At 36.6% G+C, this 23674-nt stretch overlaps 1 protein-coding gene across 1 annotated transcript in view; it reads right to left on the reverse strand.

Moving 5' to 3' along the window:
• LCLAT1 (lysocardiolipin acyltransferase 1) overlaps nucleotides 1–23674 on the reverse strand; it is a 139122-nt gene that overhangs the window by 94588 nt on the left and 20860 nt on the right. The window contains exon 2 of the mRNA XM_006880562.1: nucleotides 20258–20456. Within this exon, the coding sequence (XP_006880624.1) occupies nucleotides 20258–20456 (199 nt within the window). The remainder of the gene's footprint in view (nucleotides 1–20257; nucleotides 20457–23674) is intronic.

The raw sequence follows: 23674 nt of genomic DNA on the forward strand, positions 1-23674 counted from the left end.
CCTCTTTTTTTAAAAAAATTTTTTTCCTTTTTGGCAAACATATTTAAACATAAATAATTCTACCAAGACTGACTTAATAATAAACAATCCTTCACCCAAAACTGCATGCTTTCCCTTTGCCCCCTTTCCTAGATTTGTAGAAAATATCTAAATGTTCCAAAGTGCTCTTATTATTATAACTAACACATTTCTTAAGTTTTATAGAAACTTTTTAGCTGTTTAGACCTTATGTTTGACTGTGATTGCTGACTTCTTTGCTAATCTATGTTTGTTATATCATGTGTCCATTTCTTATTTTAGTCTTATGTAAAAGTTTTCTTTCTGTAAAATGTTTGCATATTTGCATGTTGGCTTTTTGTGGTTTGTTTTTTTTAAAAAAAAATTCTCCGTTGTGGAATTTTGCTCAGGTAAAAATAAAATTTCAGATTTCAAATAGTTTCCGCCTTAGAATTTTGGAGTTATAGTTCCCATCAATTATCATCTACGCTTAGATCCACAACCAATAGAGTTAGTACCAGCAGTCAGGAGATCAGGAGACATACTGCTCTGGGAAAGTCTGCAGGCAGGCATTTTTCCAAATTATCTAGAAATAATGATCTTGGTTTGAGGAGTAACGCATGTCTGATTCAGGCTATGATGTTTTCAAGCACTTGCTGTGCATCTGAGAGCTGAACAATGAATAAGGATGACAGAAGAATTGATGCCTTTGAATTTGAAGAGTACTGAATAGTCCATGAACTGACAAAATAACAGACAGACGTGTCTTAGAGAAGTGCAGCCAAAGTGCTCCTTAGAGGCAAAGATGATGAACCTTTGTCTCACATACTTAGGATATATTGCTAGAAGAGTCTCTTCGCTGGAAAGGGACATCATGCTTGGAAAGGTAAAGGGATGGCAAAAAAGAGGAAGACTCTCAAGCAGGTGGATTGACATAGTGGCTGCAGCAATAGGCTATAGTGTGTCAGAGATGGTCAGGATGGCACAGGATGGGGAAGGGTTCCGATCTGTTGTTCACAGGATCACTGTGAGTTGTACTCAACTTAATGACACATAACAAGAACAGTATTGTTCATAAGAAATCTGGTGTCAATCTGGTTTGTCTTCCATGGAAAAACACTGTACTCCTCTACTCTACTGCATTGATTTAGGTATTTCCTCTATCCTTAATTACATGGCATTTCACTAGTATGAGTCTGGTGGATTTGAAAATCTAATGTTTCATTAAATTAAATTTCATTAAATTTTCTCAGCACTTGGTAAACTCTACCAATTTTGGAGTCTTTACCACTGGGGAATATCTTCCATTATTAAAAATACTTTCCCTCTCTTTTCCTGGAGCTCTTTTTTGATACATGTTAAAACTTGTGCTCTTAAACTTTTCATATTCTCCTTTGACACTGTGCTCAAGAAATATTCCTTGACTCCATTATCCAAAAAAGAAATTTAATCTTCAGTTGTCCATTCTACTAGTTGTGTCTAACTCTGCAATCAGATTATAACAAGCTCATTATCATCTTAGCTTATTTTATTAATAATAAAATAACAGACTAATAATTATAATTAAGATCTAACTCACTAATGCTGAGTTGGAACCAATTCATTCATATCTCTACTCAGCTGATACAGGCCATGGGCTTTGCAATCACTTGTTAGGCATCAGAGAGTTGGACAATGACTAGGGAGGACAGAAGGAGAATTGATGCCTTTGATCTGTGGGGCTGGAGAAGAGTATTGAATGTACCATGGACTGCCAAGAAAACAAACTCATCTTGGAGTGGATTAAACCAAGCTACTCCTTGGAGGCAAGGATTCTGGGGCTTCGTCTGACATACTTTGGGCATGTTGCAAGGAGAGACAGGTCCTTGGAAAGGGACATCATGTTTGGGAGGGTGGATGGGGGGCGCAAGAGGGGAAGACCCTCTATGAGGTGGATTGATTCAGTGACTGGGGTAATCGGGATGGGTGTGTCAGAGGCAATGTGATTGGCACAGGATAGAGCAGGGTTTAGGGCTGTTGTACATAGGGTCGCTATGAGTCGGAAACGACTCGACAGCACATAACAACAACAACAACAACAACACTCAGCTATAAACTGCACTGAAAGAGATTAACCATCTCTTTCCCTTGGAAAATAGAAGTACTTACTAAACATTTACTATGTATTCCGTTCAAAGTTGTGTGTTTTTTTTCCATACATTCCATTGATTCTTTAGTCAGTCTTTGGAAATTAGATAAAATCCCCCCATTTTAAAGCTGAGAGAACTGAAGCATACTGAAGTTCATAGATATAGTAACGGGTTTCAAACACAGGCAGTATGATTCCAGAGTTGAAGTTTTAAACCAGCAAACTAAGTAGCATTTCTGAGATATTTTAATCTAAGGATATTTGTTACATTTAGCTTTAATTCTCTAGAGAAAAGAATTTATTCCCAGGAAGTTAGACCTTCCTTTCTTCCTCCTGTAGTACTAGTCTTTCTTTAAAGTTTTAAGTGGTTTTTGCAAAATATTTAATTCTGCTTTGTACTCCTATTTGTATAATATCAAATAGGTAAATATAGCTCTTCATTCCAAGTGAAAATACTTGATGCTCCTTTGAGGAAAAGGTGTTGGAAAAATATTTACAGGATTTTGCAGTGAAATTGATGTAATATTCCGGGGTTGGTTTTTTGTTTTGTTTTGTTTTTGTGGGGGACGGGGGATTCCAGAAAGGTGGTATTTCAGAAAACAGAAAAAGATAGGATTCTACCAGATTCATTCCATGAAGCAAACAGAAAACTATAGGCCAATATCTCTCATGAACATCAATAAAATATGGCCAACAGAATCCAACAGTACATCAAAATGATAATTCACCATGACCAAGTGGAATTTATAACAGGTATGTAAGAATGGTTCAACATTAGGGGGAAAAAAATCAGTGTAATTCATCACATTAACAAAGGAAATAACAATCACATGAGCCTATCAATTGATGTAGAAAAGGCCTTTGATAAATTTATACACCCTTTCCTGATTAAAACACTCAACAAAATAAGAATAGAGGGGAATTTCCTCAACATAGTAAAAAGTATATATGCAAAATCAAGAGCCAACATCATTCTCAATGGAAAGAGATTAAAGACATTCCCTTTGAGAACAGGAACTAGGCAAGAATGCCTACTATCAGCTCTCCTATTCAATATTGTATTGGAAGTCTTAGCAACAGCATTAAGAGAAGGAAATCAGAGGTATCCAAACTGACAAAGGGAAAGTAAAATTCTCTCTATATGCAGACAGTATAATAACATACTTAGAAAACCCTAAAGACTCAGAGAGAAAACTATTGGGCCTAGTCCAATTCAGCAAAGGGGCACGATACAAGATCAACATGCAATCAACTGGATTTCTCTATAGTGACAAAATATAAAAGTGGAGCTAAGAAAAACAATACTGATCACAATAGCTAAACGTAAGATTAAATAGTTGGGAGTAAATCTAATAGAAATACAAAAGACCTATTCAAAGACAATTACAAAGCATTACTACAAGAAACAAAATGAGACCTGGAGAAATGAAGAAAATAGCATGCTCATGGATAAAAGACTCAATATTGTGAAATGACAATTCTACTGAAGGCAATTCACAAGTTTTAATGCAATCCCAATACAAATACCAATTCTATTCTTCAATGAGATGGAAAAGGCAATTTCGAACTTCATCTGGATTAGAAAAAGACCCCGGACAAATAAAGCACTCCTTAAAAAAGAGAAAAAAGGTAGGAAGTGTCTCACTCCCTGATTTCAAATCCTACTACACAGCTGTGGTGGTCTAGACAGTGTTGCTGAAGAAGACAGCAATCCATATATTCAAGAAGGCAGTTTACCTGGTGATTTTATACACATCATCCAACATGAAACAGCCTCCAAATAATGCATAAGTTTCTAGGATCAGGGATAAGACTGAACTGGAAAATAAAACTGGACAGTAGAAAAAGAATTGGAGAATTTTCCTTTGTTGAAAATTGCACACACACAAACACACACACATATTAGATGAAACTATGCTTTTATAAAGTCTAGCTTTGCTTGATCTTTGAAAGACAAGTAGAACATGGCACTATGTCAGAGATGCTCTCATGTATTTTCCAGTTAAAGCACAAATGTTATGTCAAAGAGTGATCAACTTAAAAACAAGATATCTATCCACACGTTATTACATAAAAGAGAACTATACACTGTATAATGAATTACATTTTTACAAACTCTACCTGGGAATAAGCAAAGAATATTAATTTACTTACTTTACAAACATTTTACAAACTCTAAGGCAAAAAAGCCATCCATAACAACCAGTAAAATAGATGCTCTGATAAGAATAAACACATAATGTTCTCTCTATACATTTTTTTACAAAACTAAGTATTGTTAGGTGCCCTAATATTTGTTCTGACTCATAACATCTCTGTTTACAACAGATAGAGCTTTTTAAAGAAGAGAAATTGGAAGAGGAAGCTCAGTATATTGCTGTATGTGGCCAAAATAATACAATGTATTTTAATGTAGTTAAAGGCAATTGTATCCATTGATGTATCTTTTTACACATTCCTTTTTTGTATAATAATGGCACTTGAGTAGTGGAGACAGAGTGAGGCCTGAATAGGTAATGATGCTAATTTACCTCATGTAAGAATGGTGTACACATGCCCTAGCTATTTACTACATTAGAGGGAGGAAAGCATGACAAAATCTTGCTTTAGAAAAGGAAACTTGATCTTAAAAAAAAAAAACCAACAAAACCACAGCAGCATGGTGTTGGTACAGTGACAAACACATAGAGCAATGGAATAAAATTGAGAACCCAGAAATCAGCTCATCTACCTATGGTCAACTGATTTTTTACAAGGAGATGAAATCAGTTAAGTGGGAAGATGAAAGCTTCTTTAACAAACGGTGTTGGCAAAATTAGAATACTACAGCAGAAAACTCAATACCCACACCTCACACCATACACAAAAACGAACTCAAAGTATATCAAGGACCTAGGAGTAAAATCAAAGACTATAAATTTCATCAGAGAAAAGCTTGGAAGAACTCTAGAAGTCCTAATTGACAATATGAACAGTGTTCCAAGCATCTTGAAAAACCTACAACCAGGAGAGGATAAAATAGATGAATGGGACCTTTTCAGAATCCTTATGCACATCAAAAAATGTCTCCAACAAGGCAAAAAGGAGAGCCACAGACTGGAAAAAAAAATATTTGGTAATGACATATCTGATAATGGACTCGGATATAATGTTTACAGAATATTTCACATACATGTTGGTTTTAAAAAAAAAAGTACTTCAGCACCTCAACAACCCAGTCGCAAAATGGGCACAGAATATAAACAGACACTTCATCAAGGTAGACATTCAGGTGGTGAACAAACACATGAAGAAATGTTCACAATCCCTAGCTCTCTGAGAGATGCAAATCAAATAACTATGAGATATTATCTAAGCCCAGTAACAATAACAAAGTTCAACAGAGCAGCAAACAACAAATCCTGGTGAGGTTGTGGAGAGATTGTACCCTTATTCACTGCTGTTGGGAATATAAAATAGTGCAACCAATATGGAAGGTGGTACAATGCTTTCTCAAAAAGTTAGAAATAGAAATACCATTTGACCCAGCAATTCCACTACTAGGAATATACCCTAAAGAAGCCAGAGCTGCCACCAAAACGATATACATATGTCCATGTTTATTGCTGTGTTATTCACAATAGCAAAGAGATGGAAGCAACCCAAGTGCCCAATAACAAATGAATGGATAGAAAATCTATGATATATCCAAAATGGAATCTACACAGCACTGAAAAACAAAGAATTCATATAATATTACACAACATGGATGACCCTGGAGGGCATTATGCTGAGTGAAAAATCTCAGTCACAAAAGAACAAATACTGTATAATGCCACTGTTATAAAACAGGACTGGCATGGGGGTTGGAAAATCTAAGAAAAGAGGGGATAAATAATTAGCACTGCACTGGAACAGATGAAGAATTGCTTAAAAGCAATATATGATTACACATACTTGTATGACAACAGTCCAGAATAAGATATGCACTGCAAAGTTGACTGGGTGAGGGGTAAAGGAGAGAGAGGAAATTATGCAACAATGATTTTTTTTAAAGCAAACTGGGGACAGTAGGGAGAAAAATGTGCAACAATGAATGAATTTTTAAAAGCCCAACTTTTATGTAATTTTCATTAAAATCACATTTTTTAAAAAGGAAAAAAAAAAACCATAAAAAGAAGACCAACCCATGCATAGGTGAGGAATCATGATTCTAGTCCTTGCTACTTTGTAAATGTTAACCAATCAGAAATAAAGTATCTTTAAAAAAAAAAAACCAACCCTGGCAGTTAAATTGTACACCTGTAAAAAGTTGAATTAGCAAATGTTTTGTGATATTGTCCTGCAGTAAATTATTTAATATGGCTTTTCTAGTTTTTCAGTCTTTGTAACTATCATCACATGATTGGATTGTTGTTAGGTGCCCTGGAGTCAACTATTCTTATTCATAGCAACCCTAGGAACAACAGACCTGACCTTACCCTATCCTGTGCAATCCTCATCATCTCTGCTACACTTGAACACAGTGTAAATTCATCTCTTTGAGAGTCTTCCATGCTTTTGCTGACATTCTATGACTTTTCACAAGGACACATCGCTCCTAAAAACAAGCACAAAGTATGTGAGATGACATTTCACTATCTAACGGGCACTGTGGCTTTGTGTTCTCCATGACATACTTGTTTGTTCTTCTGGCAGTCCATCGGGCATTCATTCAGTACTCTTCAACACCACAATTCAAAGGCAGAGATTTTTCTTCTGTTATCCTTATTTATTCTCCAACTTTCAGATGCATAGAAAGTAATTGTAAAGATCATGGTTTGAGTCATGTGCACCTTAGTCTTTAAAATGACACTGTTGTTATTTACCACTTTGGAGCGGTCCCTGACAGCTGATTTTCTGAGCACAAAATGTGGTTTGATTTCCTGACTGCTGATACCAATGTTGCTGATTGTGGAACCAAGTAAGATGAAATGGTTCACAATTTCTCTCTTCTCCATGTATCATGATGTTGTCTATCAGCCCTGTGGTTAGGATCTCTGATTTCTTGATGTTGAGACAGAATCCATATTAAAAGCCATAGTCTTTGATCTTCTGCAGCAAGTATTTCAAATGCTCTTCACTTTGAACAAGCAAAGTTTTGTCATTTCCATATGTTAATCTTTCTCTGATCCTGCAGCCACATTTTTCCTAAGTCCAACTTCTCTATTTACTCAGCATACAGATTGAATATTGCCATTGATGTGTACCATCAGTAGGGAAAACTCAGAGCTGACCCTGTAGTGGGTTTTCAAGAGGCAGTAAACTGCAAGGGAGAAGACTACCCATTCTTCTCCCGAGGAGGAGCTTGTGGATTCAAATCATGTACCTTTCCTTGCCTTGTAAGCACAATTCTTTACCCTAAAGTACCAGAGTACCCTTGGACTGAATAGATATGGAGAAAGGATACAGGCCATAAGACACAAATCTTTCTTAATTGTAAACCATGCAGTGTTCTCTTGCTCTGTTCAGACAATAGATTCTTGGTCTAATCATAGGTTTCACATGAGCACAATTAAGTGTTCTGGGATTCCCCTTCTTCCCAATATTAGCTATAATTTATTATGAACCACACAGTCCAATGCCTTTGCACAGTCAATAAAATACAAATAGATGTCCTTCTGGTATTCTTTGTTTTCTGCCAAGATCCATCTGACATGGATATCCCCAGTGCCATGACTTCTTCAGAATCCAGCCCAAATTTCTGGCATTTCTCTGTCAATGTACTGTTCTCACCAATTTTTCTGCATTATCTTCAGCATGATTTTAATTGCATTTGGTGGTACTTGGTAATTTCCATGTTTGGTTTGGATTTTTTTGAACAAGAACAAATTCCAGTCAATTGGCCAGGAAGCGGTCCTCATATTTCTTGGTAATGACTGGTGAGAATGTTTAGGGCTTCCTCTCTTTGTTGAAATATGTCAATTGGTATCCCACAAATTCCGGAGCCCTTATTTTGTGCTAACATCTTTGATACAGTTTGACCTTCTCCCTTCATCACAATAGCCTACTTCTTGAAATGGTCTGTATCTACCAGTTCTTTTCGGTACAGTAACTCAGTGTATTCCTTCTTTTTTTTTTTAATGCTTCCTGGATCATTCAGGATATTTCCCACAGCATCCTTCAGTAATGCACTCAAGGCTTGAATATGTTTTTCAGTTCTTTCAGCTTGTGAAGTGCCAAATGAGTTCTCCCCTGTGTGTTTTCCATCTCCACCCCTTTAGACATTCTTTTCATTATATTTTGCTTTGTCTTCTCACACTGCCCTTTGAAATATTTTTTTTATTTTTGTTTGTTTTTGTTTCTTGTTGTTCCACTGCAACTTTTAGGCTGCTCTGCACCATCTTTACCAGAGGTCCCAATCAGTTAGTGGGCATCTGCCAGGGCCTGAGCCATCTCACCAGAGGACCCAGACAACCAGTTGACACTGGTTGGGGCCTGCTTGATACCTGTACATTCTTGTTTTTATGGTTTGCTATTAGACGTATACTAGGGAGTTCTGGTGGCCAATTTCTAAAAAGTTGCACTGCAATCCCAAGGCATGTGATTTGAATCCACAAACTGCTCCACAGAAGAAAGATGGGCAATCTCCTCCTGTCTGATTAACTGCCTTGGAAAACCTACTAGAGGGTAGGTTATGAGTTGGTTCTGACTCAATAGTACACAACAGTATCAATAAATTAGGGGTACAACCTTCTCTGCCATTTTGGTTTTGGGGTGCTTTTTTTTAATTAGGAGAGTGAATTGTATATCGCTCATTTTAAAATATAAGTATGTAAATGTTTGCTTATTTATATGTCCGAGTAGGGCTATGCAAATATGATGTGTTTGGAGTCTACCAAGGGCATTGGATAGTTTGCTAAATATGTAAATAAGGTCAATTACACCTCTTGGGTGTGACCATGCAAACAAGAGGTGCAAAAAACTAATGTGGGAAATGATCCATTATGCTGTCTCAAAAGACTAAAACTGAATCATCACAGAGACAGAAAACAAGGATCCCACTATCAGCAAGAAAAAGAAAAGAGCTAAAAAGTACATTGCACATCCTTTGGACCTAAGATCACTGTTCTGAAATTTCCTCAAACTAGGAGGTAGAGGACAGTAACACTGAAAATAGAGTGATGAGATGATGGAGGTAGCAGGGGCAAATGAAACAGGAGACAAAAGGTGGTAACACTGAAAATAAAGATGACGAGATAATGGAGGTAGCAGGGGCAAATGCAGTAGACATTTGAGAACTCCAGGAAAACAGCATGAGACTGATCTGTGGAACTCCCCAGCCAACAGAGCAGAAACACTATGTCACCTCAGGCAAGCAGCATGTTGGCAAGGTGGAGTGGGCTTCTAGGGACTTCTTTGTGGAGCTAGGTTTTTCAACCTATAGGACTAGAGCTAAATGCCTCAGGCAGGAGGCTTTCTGGTGGAGCAGATGTGCCCTGGGTACATAATTGGCAGGGCTAAAAGAGCTTTGGAACTTTTATATGCATGGCAAAAACTTAGAGCTTAGGGACAAGGGCCTGGGAGAGAGCTGCTTTTCAGCAAGGCTGAGAAGAGATTGTCCGGCTGAGGCTGCTTATGTACAATCAAAATTCACACAGAACTGTATTTCCTGGTTTTGGAGATGTAGAGCCATGACTTTGTGGGACATCCCAGGCAAGCGGCCTAATAACTTGTTTAATACTGGTCTCTATTTACCTGGAACAACACAAAAAAGTAAGTGAATCAGGAAAAGAAAGAGGATATGGAATATGTGGCTAATATCCTCCATGAACAACTACCTCCTTTGCTATAAGATCAGAAGTGCCGATGAACTCCATTATTTCTTAGAACCATGAAAGTTGGATGAAGAAAGGAGGATAAAAAGAGTTATTTTTACTGATAAATACTAGAGTTGAACAAACTGCAGATCATGTACCACTGATTTTTCAGTTAGAAAAAAGAAGTTAAAAATAAGTATGCTGGAAAGGATAAATTAATCTTTTGATGCTGGATGAGAGTTGGAGACATAAATGAGTATAAATTTATTTGATATAAACTGTTGTTATTGTTGTTAAGTGACATCAAGTCAAGTAGTAATCATAGTGACCTAATGAACAACAGATATGAACTCTTTCCCATTCTGTACCACCCTTATTATTCTCTACACATTTAAGTCCATTGTCACAGACACTGTATCAATCTATATTTTTGAGGGTCTTATCCTTCATTGACCCTCTTTTCCAAGAATAATGTCCCTCTGAAAAAGAAAAAAAAAACAAACCCTCTCCTAACAATACATCCAGACTAAGGTGTGCCTGATTCAGGCCACGGTCTTTTCCATTATTTGCTATGGATCTGAGAGCTTGACAATGAATATATATGGATGACAGAAGAAGTATTGATGCCTTCGAGCTGCAGTATTGGAAAAGATTACTCAATATCTCAAGGACTGTCAAAGAACAGGGTTTGTAAAGCAATGAAAGAATCCTTTCTTTTACTTTTCCATAATTTTTGACTCATGTACTTATAACTTGTTAGTCAAATTTGTGTCTTCTAGGTTGCAACACCCCCAAAATACATCTTCAAGGATATGAACATGTACGGCCAAGCACAATCAATAAGAGTGCATCTAAATTCCAAAATCAATCTCCATAATAGTCTATGTGTTTCCTACTGCCAAAAGGGCCCTTTAGAGTAGTGAGAGATCTTCACCCTGAAACTCACAGCGTCCCTTTTCAGCAGGAAGTAGCTAAGAGAATACGCCATCCCCTTTTCCTTATGAATCAGGGTGAAGTCTCTCTCAGGGAGGAGTGATAGGGAATGGCAAAGGACACACCGACAAAGGAGATTAATCAGAACTGACTTTGACAAGCACTGTGGCAACTAGACAATTAAAACAGACATTCGGATGGCGGGGAAGAAGAACAAACTGGGGAGGAGGGTGGAGAGAATGGTGCGGCAATGAGGGAGTGAAAGCTCAGAATCCCTGTGAATGTTCATTGAAACTAATAAAATTTAATAATAATAATAATAAATAATAAAAAAATTTAAAAAAAGATTTACAGCCTCAGAAACCAAAAAAAAAAACAAAAAAACAAAAACAGCTATGTCTTGGGAAAGGTACAGCTGGAATGCTCCTTGGAAGCAAGGATGATGGCAAAGCTTCGTCTCTCTGACTTTGGACATGATGCTAGGAGAGGTTTTTCTTTGGAAAAGAATATCATGCTTGGAAGAGTAAAGAGTCAGTGAAAGAAAGGAAGACTCCTATCAAGATGGATTGATCTAGTGAGCGCAACCATAGGTTCAAGTGTATCAGAGATTGTGAGAATGGCACAGGATTGGACAGGACTCAGATCTGTTATTGAAAGGGTTTCTATGAGTTGTATTCTGCTTGAAGGCACCTAACAACAACATGCACAAAATATGTGAGATGAAGCTTCACCATCTTTGCCTTCAAAGTACACTTTAGTTGCACTTTCTTCAAGACATACTGGTTTCTTCCTTTAGTAGTCGATGGCATATTCAGCACTCTTCTTCTCCCGTCATCCTTATTCACTATCCAACTCCCAGATGCATAGAAGGTATCCAGAAAGACTGTGGCTTGAATCATGTGCACCTTAGCCTTTAAACAGACATCATTGCTCTTAAGGACTTTGGAGGGGTCCCTGACAACAGACATTCCCACTGCTATAAGTCTGATTACTGGTACAAAAGGTGTTGACTGTGGATTTAAGCAAAATGAAATTGTTGACAATTTCAACCTTTTCTCTATCTATTATGATGCTGTCTATTGGCCCAATGAAAAAGAATTTTGTTTTGATTTTGAGATGTAATCCATATTGAAGGCTGCCCTGAATTTATACAAATAATATATTCATTATTTTCATACTACGTAACATCCATACATGTCATTTTCATAATCACACTATATGTTTACATCTTGCTGAAATCCATTTCCTTTTTTTTTTCCCCATCACACAAATTTAATGTTAAGTCTCTATCTTGGTGTTTGTTCGCATGCAAGTTTGGTTTCTATCACCAACTTAACCTTCAAATTTCTAAGGCAGTCCCTTCTCTCTCGGGATTCCTTCTCTTTCCTGCAAATTGCTTGGTCATCCTTGCCTCCAAGGAGCACTCTGGCTTAACTCCAAGATATATGTTTGTTCTTTTTGGCAGTCCATGGGAATTCAATTCTTCTCCGGTTATCCTTATTCAAGGTCCAGGTTTTAGATGCACAAAAAATGACTGAAAAGACTATGGCATGAACCAGACACATCTCAGTCTTCAAACTGACATCACTGCTCCACAGTAATTTTGAGAGGTCCCTGACAGCAGATTTGTCCAATACAATTTGTCTCCTGATATTCTGACTGCTGGTCCCAAAAGTGTTGATTGTGGATCCAACTAAAATTAAATTATTGAAAACTTCAATTTTTTTCTCTCCATCTATCATGATGTTGCTTATTGGTCCAGAGAAAAAGATTTTTGTTTTCTTGATGATGAGATGTAATCCATATGAAAGCTATAGTCTTTGATCTTATGCAGTAAGCATTTCAAGTCCTTCTCACTTTCAGCCAGCAAAGTTGTGTCATCTGCCTAACATAGGTTGTTGAGGAGTCTTCCTTTGATTCTGATCCCACTTTCTTCTATTTAGTGTCCAGCTTCTTGAATGATTTGCTCAGTGTACAGATTGAATACATTCACAGAAAGGATACAATCCTTACTTAAACCTTTCCTGATTTTATTTTTTGTGTGTGTACCATCATATCGGAGTAGAAATATAAATTTGGTTCAATAATCTTCTATAATTTTCAAGGTATAAGATTTACACATTTATGCTAGCTGTTGTGCACTGTGGAATCAAAATGAATTCATATGTGACTCTCCACAAATTTTCAGAGGTTCTTAATTGCATGAGAGGACATGGCCTCCCTTTCTTCTTTAGAGCAACTGATAGATTCAAACTTTCTGCCATCCTTATTCATTGTCTAGATCTCAGATGCCTAGCAAATAATCAGAAAGATCATGACCTCAATCAAATAGTCGTTAGTCCTAAAACTAACATCATTATTCCTCAATAATTTGTAGAGGTCCCTAACTGCAGATTTTCCCAGTGCAATGTGTCTTCCTATTTACTGACTCCTGATACCAAAGGTGTTAATTGTTGTTCCAAACAATTTCAATCTTTTCTCCATCCATCATGATGCTGCCTATCAGTCGAGTGGTAAGAATCTTTGTCTTCTTGACATTGAGATGCAATCCATACTGAATGCTTCATTCCTTGAACCTTTGCAACAAGTGCTTCAAGTCCACCTCACTTTCAGAAAGCAAGGTTGTGTTATCTGCATAATGCAGATTATTGATGAGCATCCCTCTAGTCCTGATGTCACCTTCTTCTTCACAGAGTACAGCTTCTCAGATGATTTGCTCAGCATACAGAATAAATAGGTATGGAGAGAGAAAAAAACCCTGATGCATTCCCTTCTTGGTTTATAACCATGTAGTGTCCCCCTGAACTGGATAATAAAAAGGGGGGAAACTTACTCTGCATTTCTGAAGCTAAAAGAACGGAAAAACAAATTTAAGTCCTGCGTCGCAATATTTAAAGATGCTACAGGTGATATATTGAATGACCCAGAAAGCTTCAAAAGAAGGTGGAGGGAATATACAGAATCATTGCACCAGAAAAATTGAAGCTGAAAAATTGCAGGAAGTACAATATGAACAGGAGCCAATGGTAAATGAAGGAGGAAGTAGAAGGTGAGTTGAAGGCATTGACAAAAAATAAGGCCCGAGGAATCAAAGGGATACGAATCAACTTGTTACAATTAACAGATGCAGCCTTGGAGGTACTCACTAGTCTATGTGAAAAAATTTGGAAGACAGCTGTCTGACCAACAAATTAGAAGAGATCTCTATTTGTTCCCATTTCCAAGAAAGGTGAACCAACAGAATATGGAAACTACCGAACAGTATCATTAATAACACATGTGAGTAAAATATTGCTAAAGACCTTTCAAAAATGACTAGAACAGTACATAAATTGGGAATTTCCAGAAGCACAAGAAGGATTTAAAATGAACTGTGGCACTAGGGACATCATTGCTGACGTCAGATGGGATTTGCTTTGATAAGCAAAATTCACCCTTCTATTGGTGCTATCAACGTGTTTTCCTTACCTTTCAGCATTTTTAAGAAGTGTATCTTTGTAAATATCTTTGTATTTTTATCCTACTTGGAGTATGGTTAGTTTCTGGACATACAAAATATTGTTTTTCAAATATATACACAAATTCATATACTAAAAACATATAAATAAACTTTGTCTTTATGTGTCATCAAGTCACCTGTGACTCATAGAGACTCTATGTACAACAGCACTAAATCCTACTGTATCCTGTGCCAATTTTATTGTCTCTGACACACCTACCTCATTACCCCAGTCACTGAATCAATCCATCTTATATAGGGTCTTCATCTCTTGCACTGTCCCTCTACCCTCCCAAGAATGATGTCCTTCTCCAAGAACTGGTTCCTCCTTGCAACATGTCCAAAGTATGTCAGATGAAGTTTCAGAATCCCTGCCTCCAAGGAGCAGCCTGGTCTCACCTCTCTAGGACAAACTTGTTTGTTCTCCTATAAGTCCATGGTATATCCAATACTCTTCTCCAGTACCACAGATCAAAGGCATCAATTCTCCTTCTATCAAGCCTAGTCATTGCCCAGCTCTCTGATGTATATGCCAATTATAAAAAAAAAAAAAAGAAGAAGAAGAAAAGGGGGGGGAAACCCAAGTGATAATAATAAAAAAATCTTCCTCATTATTGCTGAATTGTTCTCCAACTGGCTTTTAATAATAACAGAGGTAATAATTTGGTCTTATCTTTGAAATAATGGAGAACACAGGGGATAAAGTTAATCTTTCTTTTTCTCTTTGACTTGGTGGCGGGGATTGCATAACAATGAAAGAGTTTTTCTTTCTTTTCAAGGAGAAGAGTGAATAGGGGGGTCGGGAGAAAAGTGCAACAATGAATGCCTGGAAACGCTAAGTCTCTATAAACTCATTAATATTAATTACAAAAAATTTAAAAATAAAAAATAAAAAATATATATCTAGTATTTGGTATATTGTCCCAAAACACTGAGAGAAAAAAACCAAAAAATAGAATTTCAGGAAGTAAAATATATGTGAAGAGAATTCTAAGTGTACTAAAATAGCACCTGCATTTTAATATGTGGATTTAACCATGAAGATAAAAAATGAGTATGACAGCCTTAAAAAGGGAAGTCAACAAATTCTAGTGAAAGTCAGACTATAATCACTGTTTCTTCAGAGTAATAAATCAAGCAAATAAGCTAGCAAAATATGCAATGGTGAAATACATATGACGAGCACAACTAAGCAGTATGATATGCACAGGTATGTATAGAAGTCCACACCCAACTACAAATATACATTCTTTTAAACACATATGGAATACTCACAAAAATGATCATATAATAGGCCACAAGGAAACTGTAGTAAATTCTAAAATATAAATAACAAACAAACTATGTTCTCAGACTATAATTTAATTTTATCAGAAATCAATGTATATAAATAAAAGTGTTAATAGCCAAGAAATGAACTCACTTTGAAATTAAGAAGCATACCTAAATAGTTTGACTCAGAGATCACAACATATTACAATAAATCTGAAAACTCAATAAAGGTAAATTAAATTTCTTAGCAGAGTTATAAATTAAAACTAATGAGAAACATAAAAGAAATAATTATAGAAGTTATAGCTATTTCTTATAAGCTAAGAGTAATAATCAGTAAGCTTAGCGTACAGTTCAAGAAAGGAACAGAGCAAACCCAAAGAGAGTAGAAAGAAAAATAAGAAAACAAATTATGAAAAAGAAAACAAACACATAATAAGATCAACAAAGCTAAAGCTGGTTTTTTTAAAACGGCCAACATGTGGGAAGACTGGTTATTTTCAAATATAAACAAACTATATATAGAATGAAAAAAGAGAAAATATCTTCAAATATAGTTGTTTTTGTTGTTGCAGTTGTTATGTGTCATCAAGTCGCTTGAGATTCATAGCGACCCTATGTACAAGAGCCCTAAACACCGTTCTATCCTGTGCCAACCTCGCCGTCTCAGACACACTCATTCCCACCACTCCACTCACAGAATCGATCCATCTCATCAAGGGTCTTCCTCTCCTGCACTGTCCCTCCACACTCCCAAACATGATGTCCAAGGACCAGTCCCTCCTTGCAACATGAATAACGAGTAATGAGAAGACCATGGCTTAAATCAGATGCACCTTCATTTTTAAATTGGTATCACTGCTCCTGTAGTGTTAAGAGTTAACTGTTCAAAATGGCTTTCCTAGTTCTTTGTCATGTGGATGGGCAGAAATATACAAATAGGGAGTGTTAATCTAGCCATGTGGGGACTAGTTTGTCCCACCACTAAGCTGAGCAGATTCAGCAGCAGGTTTTGAGAATTTTACCATCAGCAAAGAAGGAGCAAGATAATGAGGTAGGCCCTTCAAGGTCTGAGATTCTTACGCCAGCCAGACTTACAAGAGGGTAGCAGCAGACACAGCAGAGAACAAGAGACAGGTCATGGGACAGTGCTGACCTTGGGGACCGCTATCCCATGGAACCAGAGCTAAGAGCACTTGCCCATGTATACTGGACAACTTGAGGGAAAAGCCATAATTGGCAGTACCAAAAGCTTTGTAAAACTGGCCTAAAGCTATGCGGCTGAAGGCTGAGGTGCCTGCAAGCACAATTCAGAAGTTGTTGTGCCTGAGTGATTGTACCTATCTGCCAACCCAAATTATAGGGGTTTGGGGTTTTTTTGTTTGGTTTTTGTTTTTGGGGGTTTTTTTTGTAGTTCCTAATATGGTTCTATGCTGTCAGTGAGCCATTAAAATGGATTTCAGACCCAGTAGAGCAGAAGATTGGTGTTGGGTGAGTAGAAAGAGGTGTGGGAGCATTGGGGTGGGGGGGGGAGCTTCATGAGCATTGATTTTATGTTATGAATATTGTTGATGGGGACAGTTTCCCTTTGAGCAGTTGGTAGAGGTCAGGCATGGCTGTCCTCATGCAACTCTTGCTCTTATTACATGTTAGGTCCTTAAACTTCAATATGTCTTCTGGTATCTTGACTGCTGGTGCCAAGGTAGTTGATTGTGGTTCCAAGCAAGATTAAATCGTTGACAGCTTTAATATCTCTCAAAATACCATAATGTTCCCTATTAGCTCAAAAATGAGGATTTTTGTTTTCTTGATGTTGAAATGCAATCCATACTGAAGGCTATAGTCTTTGATCTTCTGTAGCAAGCATTGCAAGTGCTTTTTTCTTTCAGCAAGGAAAACTGTGTCATCTACACAATGGAGGCTGTTGATGGGTCTTCCTCCAATCTTGAGTCCTTATTCTTTTTTTATAAAAATCCTGCCTCTCAAATTATTTCTTCAACAAACTAAACATGTATGGAGAAATAATACAGCTCTGACACAGGTTTTTCTTGATTTTGATCATGGAGTGTTTCTATCCCTTAAATAACATCTTCTCTGTCTATGGACAGATTATGCATAAGCCCTAGTTAAGTTTTCTAGGATTCCCATTTGTGGTGTAAGAAACTTTGAAAATTGGCTTTCTTAGCCCCACCGGAGGAATGATTTCCAGCTACTTTAACCATGGACACATGGTCTCACAAATCCTCAACAGCTATAGGATCAATATAAGGTAGCACTCTTCACATTGTGGGGTGTGTGAAAACACCAACACAGGAGCAGCAGCACAACTGTGTTAACTTAGCCAAAGCCTTCAAGTGGAGAAGTTTTCTGGACTGAGAAATTGTATACAGCAGACTAAGCGTTTGATGCATCCATCCTGGCTTACTGGTCACCAGTTCTGCAAAAACCAGCCTGCCTGCCTACAGTCATGTGAACAGGACTGAATCTCTGGAGTACCTACTAGTGAATCACTGAACCCAAGGGCTATAGAAGAATTGGAGAACTGAACCACAGATGGAGCTGTTAATGTTAGAAATCATGGCCTTATATAGCTGGTTAAGTTTCTGGAATGACCTTAAACTGAGACTTCTTATAGTCTACTATTAATCTTAGCAGAACAAATAATAAAAACATCATTCTTCTCAAGGTTAGCCATAATTTGTTATGACCCACATAGTAAAAAAAAAAATAATCCATAAATAGACATCCTTTTGGTATATTCTTCTTTCAACCAAAATCCATCAAACACAAGCAATGATGCAACTGGCCTCTTCTAAGTGTGGCAAGAACTTCTCACAGTTCTCCATTGATGTCCTGAGCATTTCTGGAAAATCTTCAGCAAGATTTTACTTGCATGTACTAATAATAATATAGCTCAATAATCTGCACATTCTGTTGGATCACCTTTTTTTAGGGACTGGGAACAAGTATGGATCTCATTCAGTCATGCAAAAGACCTATTTAAAATGTTAAAAAGGAAAGAAGTACCTTGAAAAGTGAGCCTGACCCAAGACCCAAACCATGGCATCATTAAATGCATTACATATACATGTGAACAATGAACAGTGAATACAGAGCTGAAGTAGAATTAATGTACTTTCAGTATGTTCTTGGCTAAAAACATTAAATAGAACATAGACTGTACAAGCTACACTGAAAGCATAGACCAAAAAAAAAAGGCTTCATGAGTCAATAAGACACCAGTCCAAGTGTTTCAATAAATATATGCATCCTTGGATCTGCTCACCAGTCTATGCAAAAAAATACAGACGACAGTCAACTGACTGGAAGAGATTCATATTTGTTCCCAGACCCCCCCCCAAAAGTGATTCAGTAGAATGTGCATGGATTTTCCCTAATATAATTATTACCATTTGATTTCTTGCTTGCTGTTTGTATCGACATTAATTGTAGATTCAAACAAAAACAAAATCTTGACTTCAGCATATTCTGTTTATTATGATATTGCTACTGGTATACTTGTAAGGATTTCTGTTTTCTTGACAATGAGTTGTAATTCATACCAAAGTCTGCAGTCTTTGATTTTCATCATTAAGTACTTCAAGAATTCTTCCATTATAGCAATACTACAGGCTGTTATTGAGTCTTCCTCTAATTCTGATGTCATGTTCTTTTTCATACTATTTAGCTTCTCAGATTACTCATTCAACATGTAAACTGATTAAGAATGGTGTAAAGATCCAATCTGATGTAGACTTTTCCTGATTTTTAAAGTATACAATATTCCTTTGTTCTGTTCAAATGAATACTTCTTGGCCTATGTACAGGTTCTGTATGAGCACAGATAAATGTTCTGAAATTTCTATTCTTCAAAATGTTATCAATAATAGTTATGATCCACATTAATTAAATGCCTTTCTTTAGTCAATAAAACAGAGGTAAACATATTTTCACCATTTCACTGTCAGTTTTGTACTACAGTGTCTTGTATGTTGATGTTATCACTACAACCTTTGTAGGAAAGGGAATATATAGTATATAATATAATAAAAATACTTTTTAAAAGCTATGGATTACAGAAATTCAGAAAGTATGTGCATTTAATATAATGTTTGGAGCTCTGGTGGCTTCTGAAAACTTTCTGGAGGGTGAGCTATGAGTTGGTGCTGACTTAATGATATACTACAACAACAACAATATAGTGTTTGGAATAAATATGTGTTCAGTCAATGTTTCTTAATGTCAATCAAGAAGTTGAAATGAACTTTTTTGATTGACATTAATAAATGCTGACAGAACACATATTTGCATCTCATTAGCCCAAGTAGCCTGCCTAAACTACTAAAACCATGACATGCAAAAGAAGTTACTGAACTAGTAATTCACTCAATTCTGCCAAAAGCTGGTCCATCAAAAAAACATCTACTTACTTACTTAAGAAAAATGAGAGATTGAAATAAAACCACTTGTTATATCCACTAAGGAAAAAGAAACTAGAGCTTATTTTCACACAAGAAAGAAGAAATTAAAAAAACAAATCTAAAAGGTACTAGCACTTAAGCAGAGCTTAATAAGTAATTATTTAGTGTTAAAGGAGTAGATTACATATAAAAAAAATTAACAACTTAAAATTATTTTAAAATAACATACCAAATCCAGGAACACTTTTCAAACTGGCTTTCAGACAAACTTTCTCCAATCTTAGGTAGCTGTACCTCATCAGGCAATTCCATAGAAACATCCAATCCATCCTTGTTCGATGATTCATAATAATGACACTTCTTTCACCAGGAATAAATGCGTCACCTGTTATAATCACTTTTACACCAAATATGGTCTCCAGCAAGGCCTAAAGAGAGAAAAAAAACAAAACCATATGTGTTTTGAATTGAAATTTAGTTATTCACAGGTAAATATTATCTTGTTTAAAAAGAAAATATTTGGTCTCCAATAAAGATATCACCAGGATAGGTGCATTTTAGTGGGTGGATTTGGGAAATGGGGAGAGAATAGGAAACATTCAACAGGGACAGTGTACATGAATGTATGCAACACAATGTAAATGAGGGATTGTATAGAACACAATGGTTACGAATCAAACAATTTAAATGAATTATTGTATGAAAACCAATTAAAAACTTTAAAACATAAAACAAAAGATATGAAAAAGCATAGTGTTTCCCTAGATATTTACATCTATAATTTATGAGAAAAGGTTAATTTAGAAGAATGAAAATATGAAGCATTGTTTCAATTTTTGGTTCCTCCGGCAGCCAAGTGGTAAGGAGTTGCACTGCAAACCTGAAAGCATGCAATTCTAATCTTCCAGCTGCTCTGGGGGAGAAATATAGGAAATCTCCTCCTGTGCTATTTACAGCCACTGAAAACTCACTAGCATGACACTTACAGGTCAGTTTCTATTTAAATGGAACAACACAGCCACAACCATAAGTTTTGGTAGTTTTCTGATGAATAGAGCTGCTGTACTTGGAATCTTCCAGGTATATTAGTAAGTTAAAAAGAAAAAAGTTTTATTTATTTACAAAGTTCTGAAACTTTGTAAATAAATCGGAATAAAATTTAAAAACTAAATCAGTATAAAATTTAAAAAATAAGTCATGAAAAAGTTGTGCAGTAAGATTCTACTCTTAAGTTCTGAGGATATGTTATTAGATGTAGTCTATTTGTTGTGGTTGTTCACAGCAAAGCCAATGCTCAAGAAACTCTACCTGATCTGGTGACATTCTCAAAATTCCTACACTTCATTGTTACAGCTATTGTATCAATCCATCTCATTGAGAGTCACTCTATCCCTCACTAACCCTCACTTTTCAGGCATGTCTTTCTCTAGGGATCAGATTCTCCTAAAAAATATGTGTGAAGTATGTGAGACAAAGTTTCACCATCTTTGATTCTAAGGAACATCCTGGCTACGCTTCTTTTACTAAGACAGTTTTCTTTGTTGTTCTCAATGTCTATGAAATAATCACTATTATTTGCCATCACCACAAATAACAGGTATCAGTCTTTGTTATACATCACTCAACTTTCACATGTATATATGACGAAACTGTTTGGGTCTGGCAGGTAATACCCTGAAAGTAATTCCTTCCTTTTGAGTACTTTTTCTTTTATTTTTTGAAGGACTTGTTGCAGTGTTTATTAAACCAAGGACCAGTGGAGTGCTCGGTGGGGTTGATTGGACATGTGGACCCCTCAGAAGCAGCTGTGGGACCAGCTGCTCCTTTTGAGTACTTTTAAGAGGTTCTTTGGAAAGAGGTCCTTTGTTCCATTGAAAAATGTCAGTTGATTTCTTGGCTGCTCTTTTCCACCAGTATTAACTAGGAATCTACATAAAATGAAATAATTGGAAATTTCAATCTTTTCTCCATGTCTCATAATATTATTTACTGTTACAGTTGTGTAATTTGTTTTGTGTTCAGGTGTAATCCATACTATTGTAGCTGTTTTTAAATTATTTTCCTTCCTTGGAGGAACTAATGGGTTACAAACGGTTAATAGCCAGGACTTCTTTAGTGAATACAAAGGCAGTAAAATTATCTAGCTTGAAAGTCAGGTTAGTGACTTCTAGTTTAGAAAAAAAAAATAAAAATGGAAGAAGAGAGAGTAGAACCTGGAAGTGAGGTCTTGATGGAAGACTGGCAATGCTCTATTTCTTGATTTGGTTGAGAGCAAACTTTTAAAAATATTCATTAAATTGTATTTAAGTATCATTAACATTTCAGTACATTTGTTTTATATCAGAATAAAAAATTCGTATAAAAAATCTGTTAAAATAGAATAAAACTTCCAAGAAACACAGAAGAAAACTGCAGATTTTTGCTTGCAAGTGATCTTGTTTGATAATTTCCACAATCTCTTAGATCACCTTTATTTGGAATGGGAATAACATATTATGACAGATTTGGGAGCAGGAGTGGCATCCATTTCCTTAAATAACATGCTTCCAAAAACTCTATGAACTTTGATAAATGTCGACAGTTGTAGAGGGGCTTTCAGCCTTTTGTTTATAGGGTCACTATGAATCATGCTTGACTGGATGGCCATCAACAACAAGTCAGTTTGCCAGGGGGTTGTCCTCCAGATTTCTTGGCACAACATGGTGAGCACGGCCACTGCTGCATCTACTTGCTGAAATATGCCAACTGGTATCTGTTTTACGCAAATGACAACCTTGCTTGCTGAAACTAAGGAGGACATGAGGCATTTGCCGCAGAAGGTCAAGGATTATAGCCTTCAATATGGACTGAAGCTCAACATCAAGAAAACAAAGATTCTCACCACTAAGGCAGCTGGTACCACCATAATAAATGGAGATTGAGATTATTTACAATTTCAGCTTTCTCAGGTCCACAAATCAACACTTGCAGACCAGCAGTCAGGAAATCAAAAGATGAATTGCATTAGGAAAATATGCTATCAGGGGCTTCTCCAGAGTGCAGAAGAACAACAGTGTCAATCTACATACTAAGGTGTGCCAGATCCAGGCCACAGTCTTCACAATTATTTAGTGTGCATCACGGAGCTGGACAATGACTAAAGATGACAGAAGCAGAATCAATGCCTTTGAGTTGTGGAGCTAGAGAAGAGTAATGAACATACAATGGACTACCAAGAGAATAAACAGGTCTGTCGGAGAGAGTATAAAACCATGATGCTCCTTGGAGGCTAGAATTTTGAAACTCTGCATCATATATTTTGGGCATACTGCCAAGAGGGACCAGTCCTTGGAGAAGAACATCATGCTTAGAAGGGTGCAGGGACAGTACAGGAGAGGAAAAGCTGGATGTGATGGACTGACACAGTAATTGCAGTAATTGGGGTACGTGTGTCGGAGACAGTGAGATTGACTCAGGATAGCGTAGGATTCAGAGCGACTGTGCATCGGGTTGCTATAAGCTGTGGTCAACTTGATGGTACATAAAAACAAATAGTATAGAGTGGCACTAAACAACAAAACATATCATCACAAAGCTATATACTTTTTATGCTTTATAAATTATATAAATTTAGTGTGTATACCCACACACACATATCACCATAGTA

This window comes from Elephantulus edwardii, unplaced genomic scaffold (genome assembly GCF_000299155.1).
Source record: "Elephantulus edwardii isolate Elephantulus edwardi_28Jun2011 unplaced genomic scaffold, EleEdw1.0 scaffold00009, whole genome shotgun sequence".
NCBI classification, from domain to species: domain Eukaryota; kingdom Metazoa; phylum Chordata; class Mammalia; order Macroscelidea; family Macroscelididae; genus Elephantulus; species Elephantulus edwardii.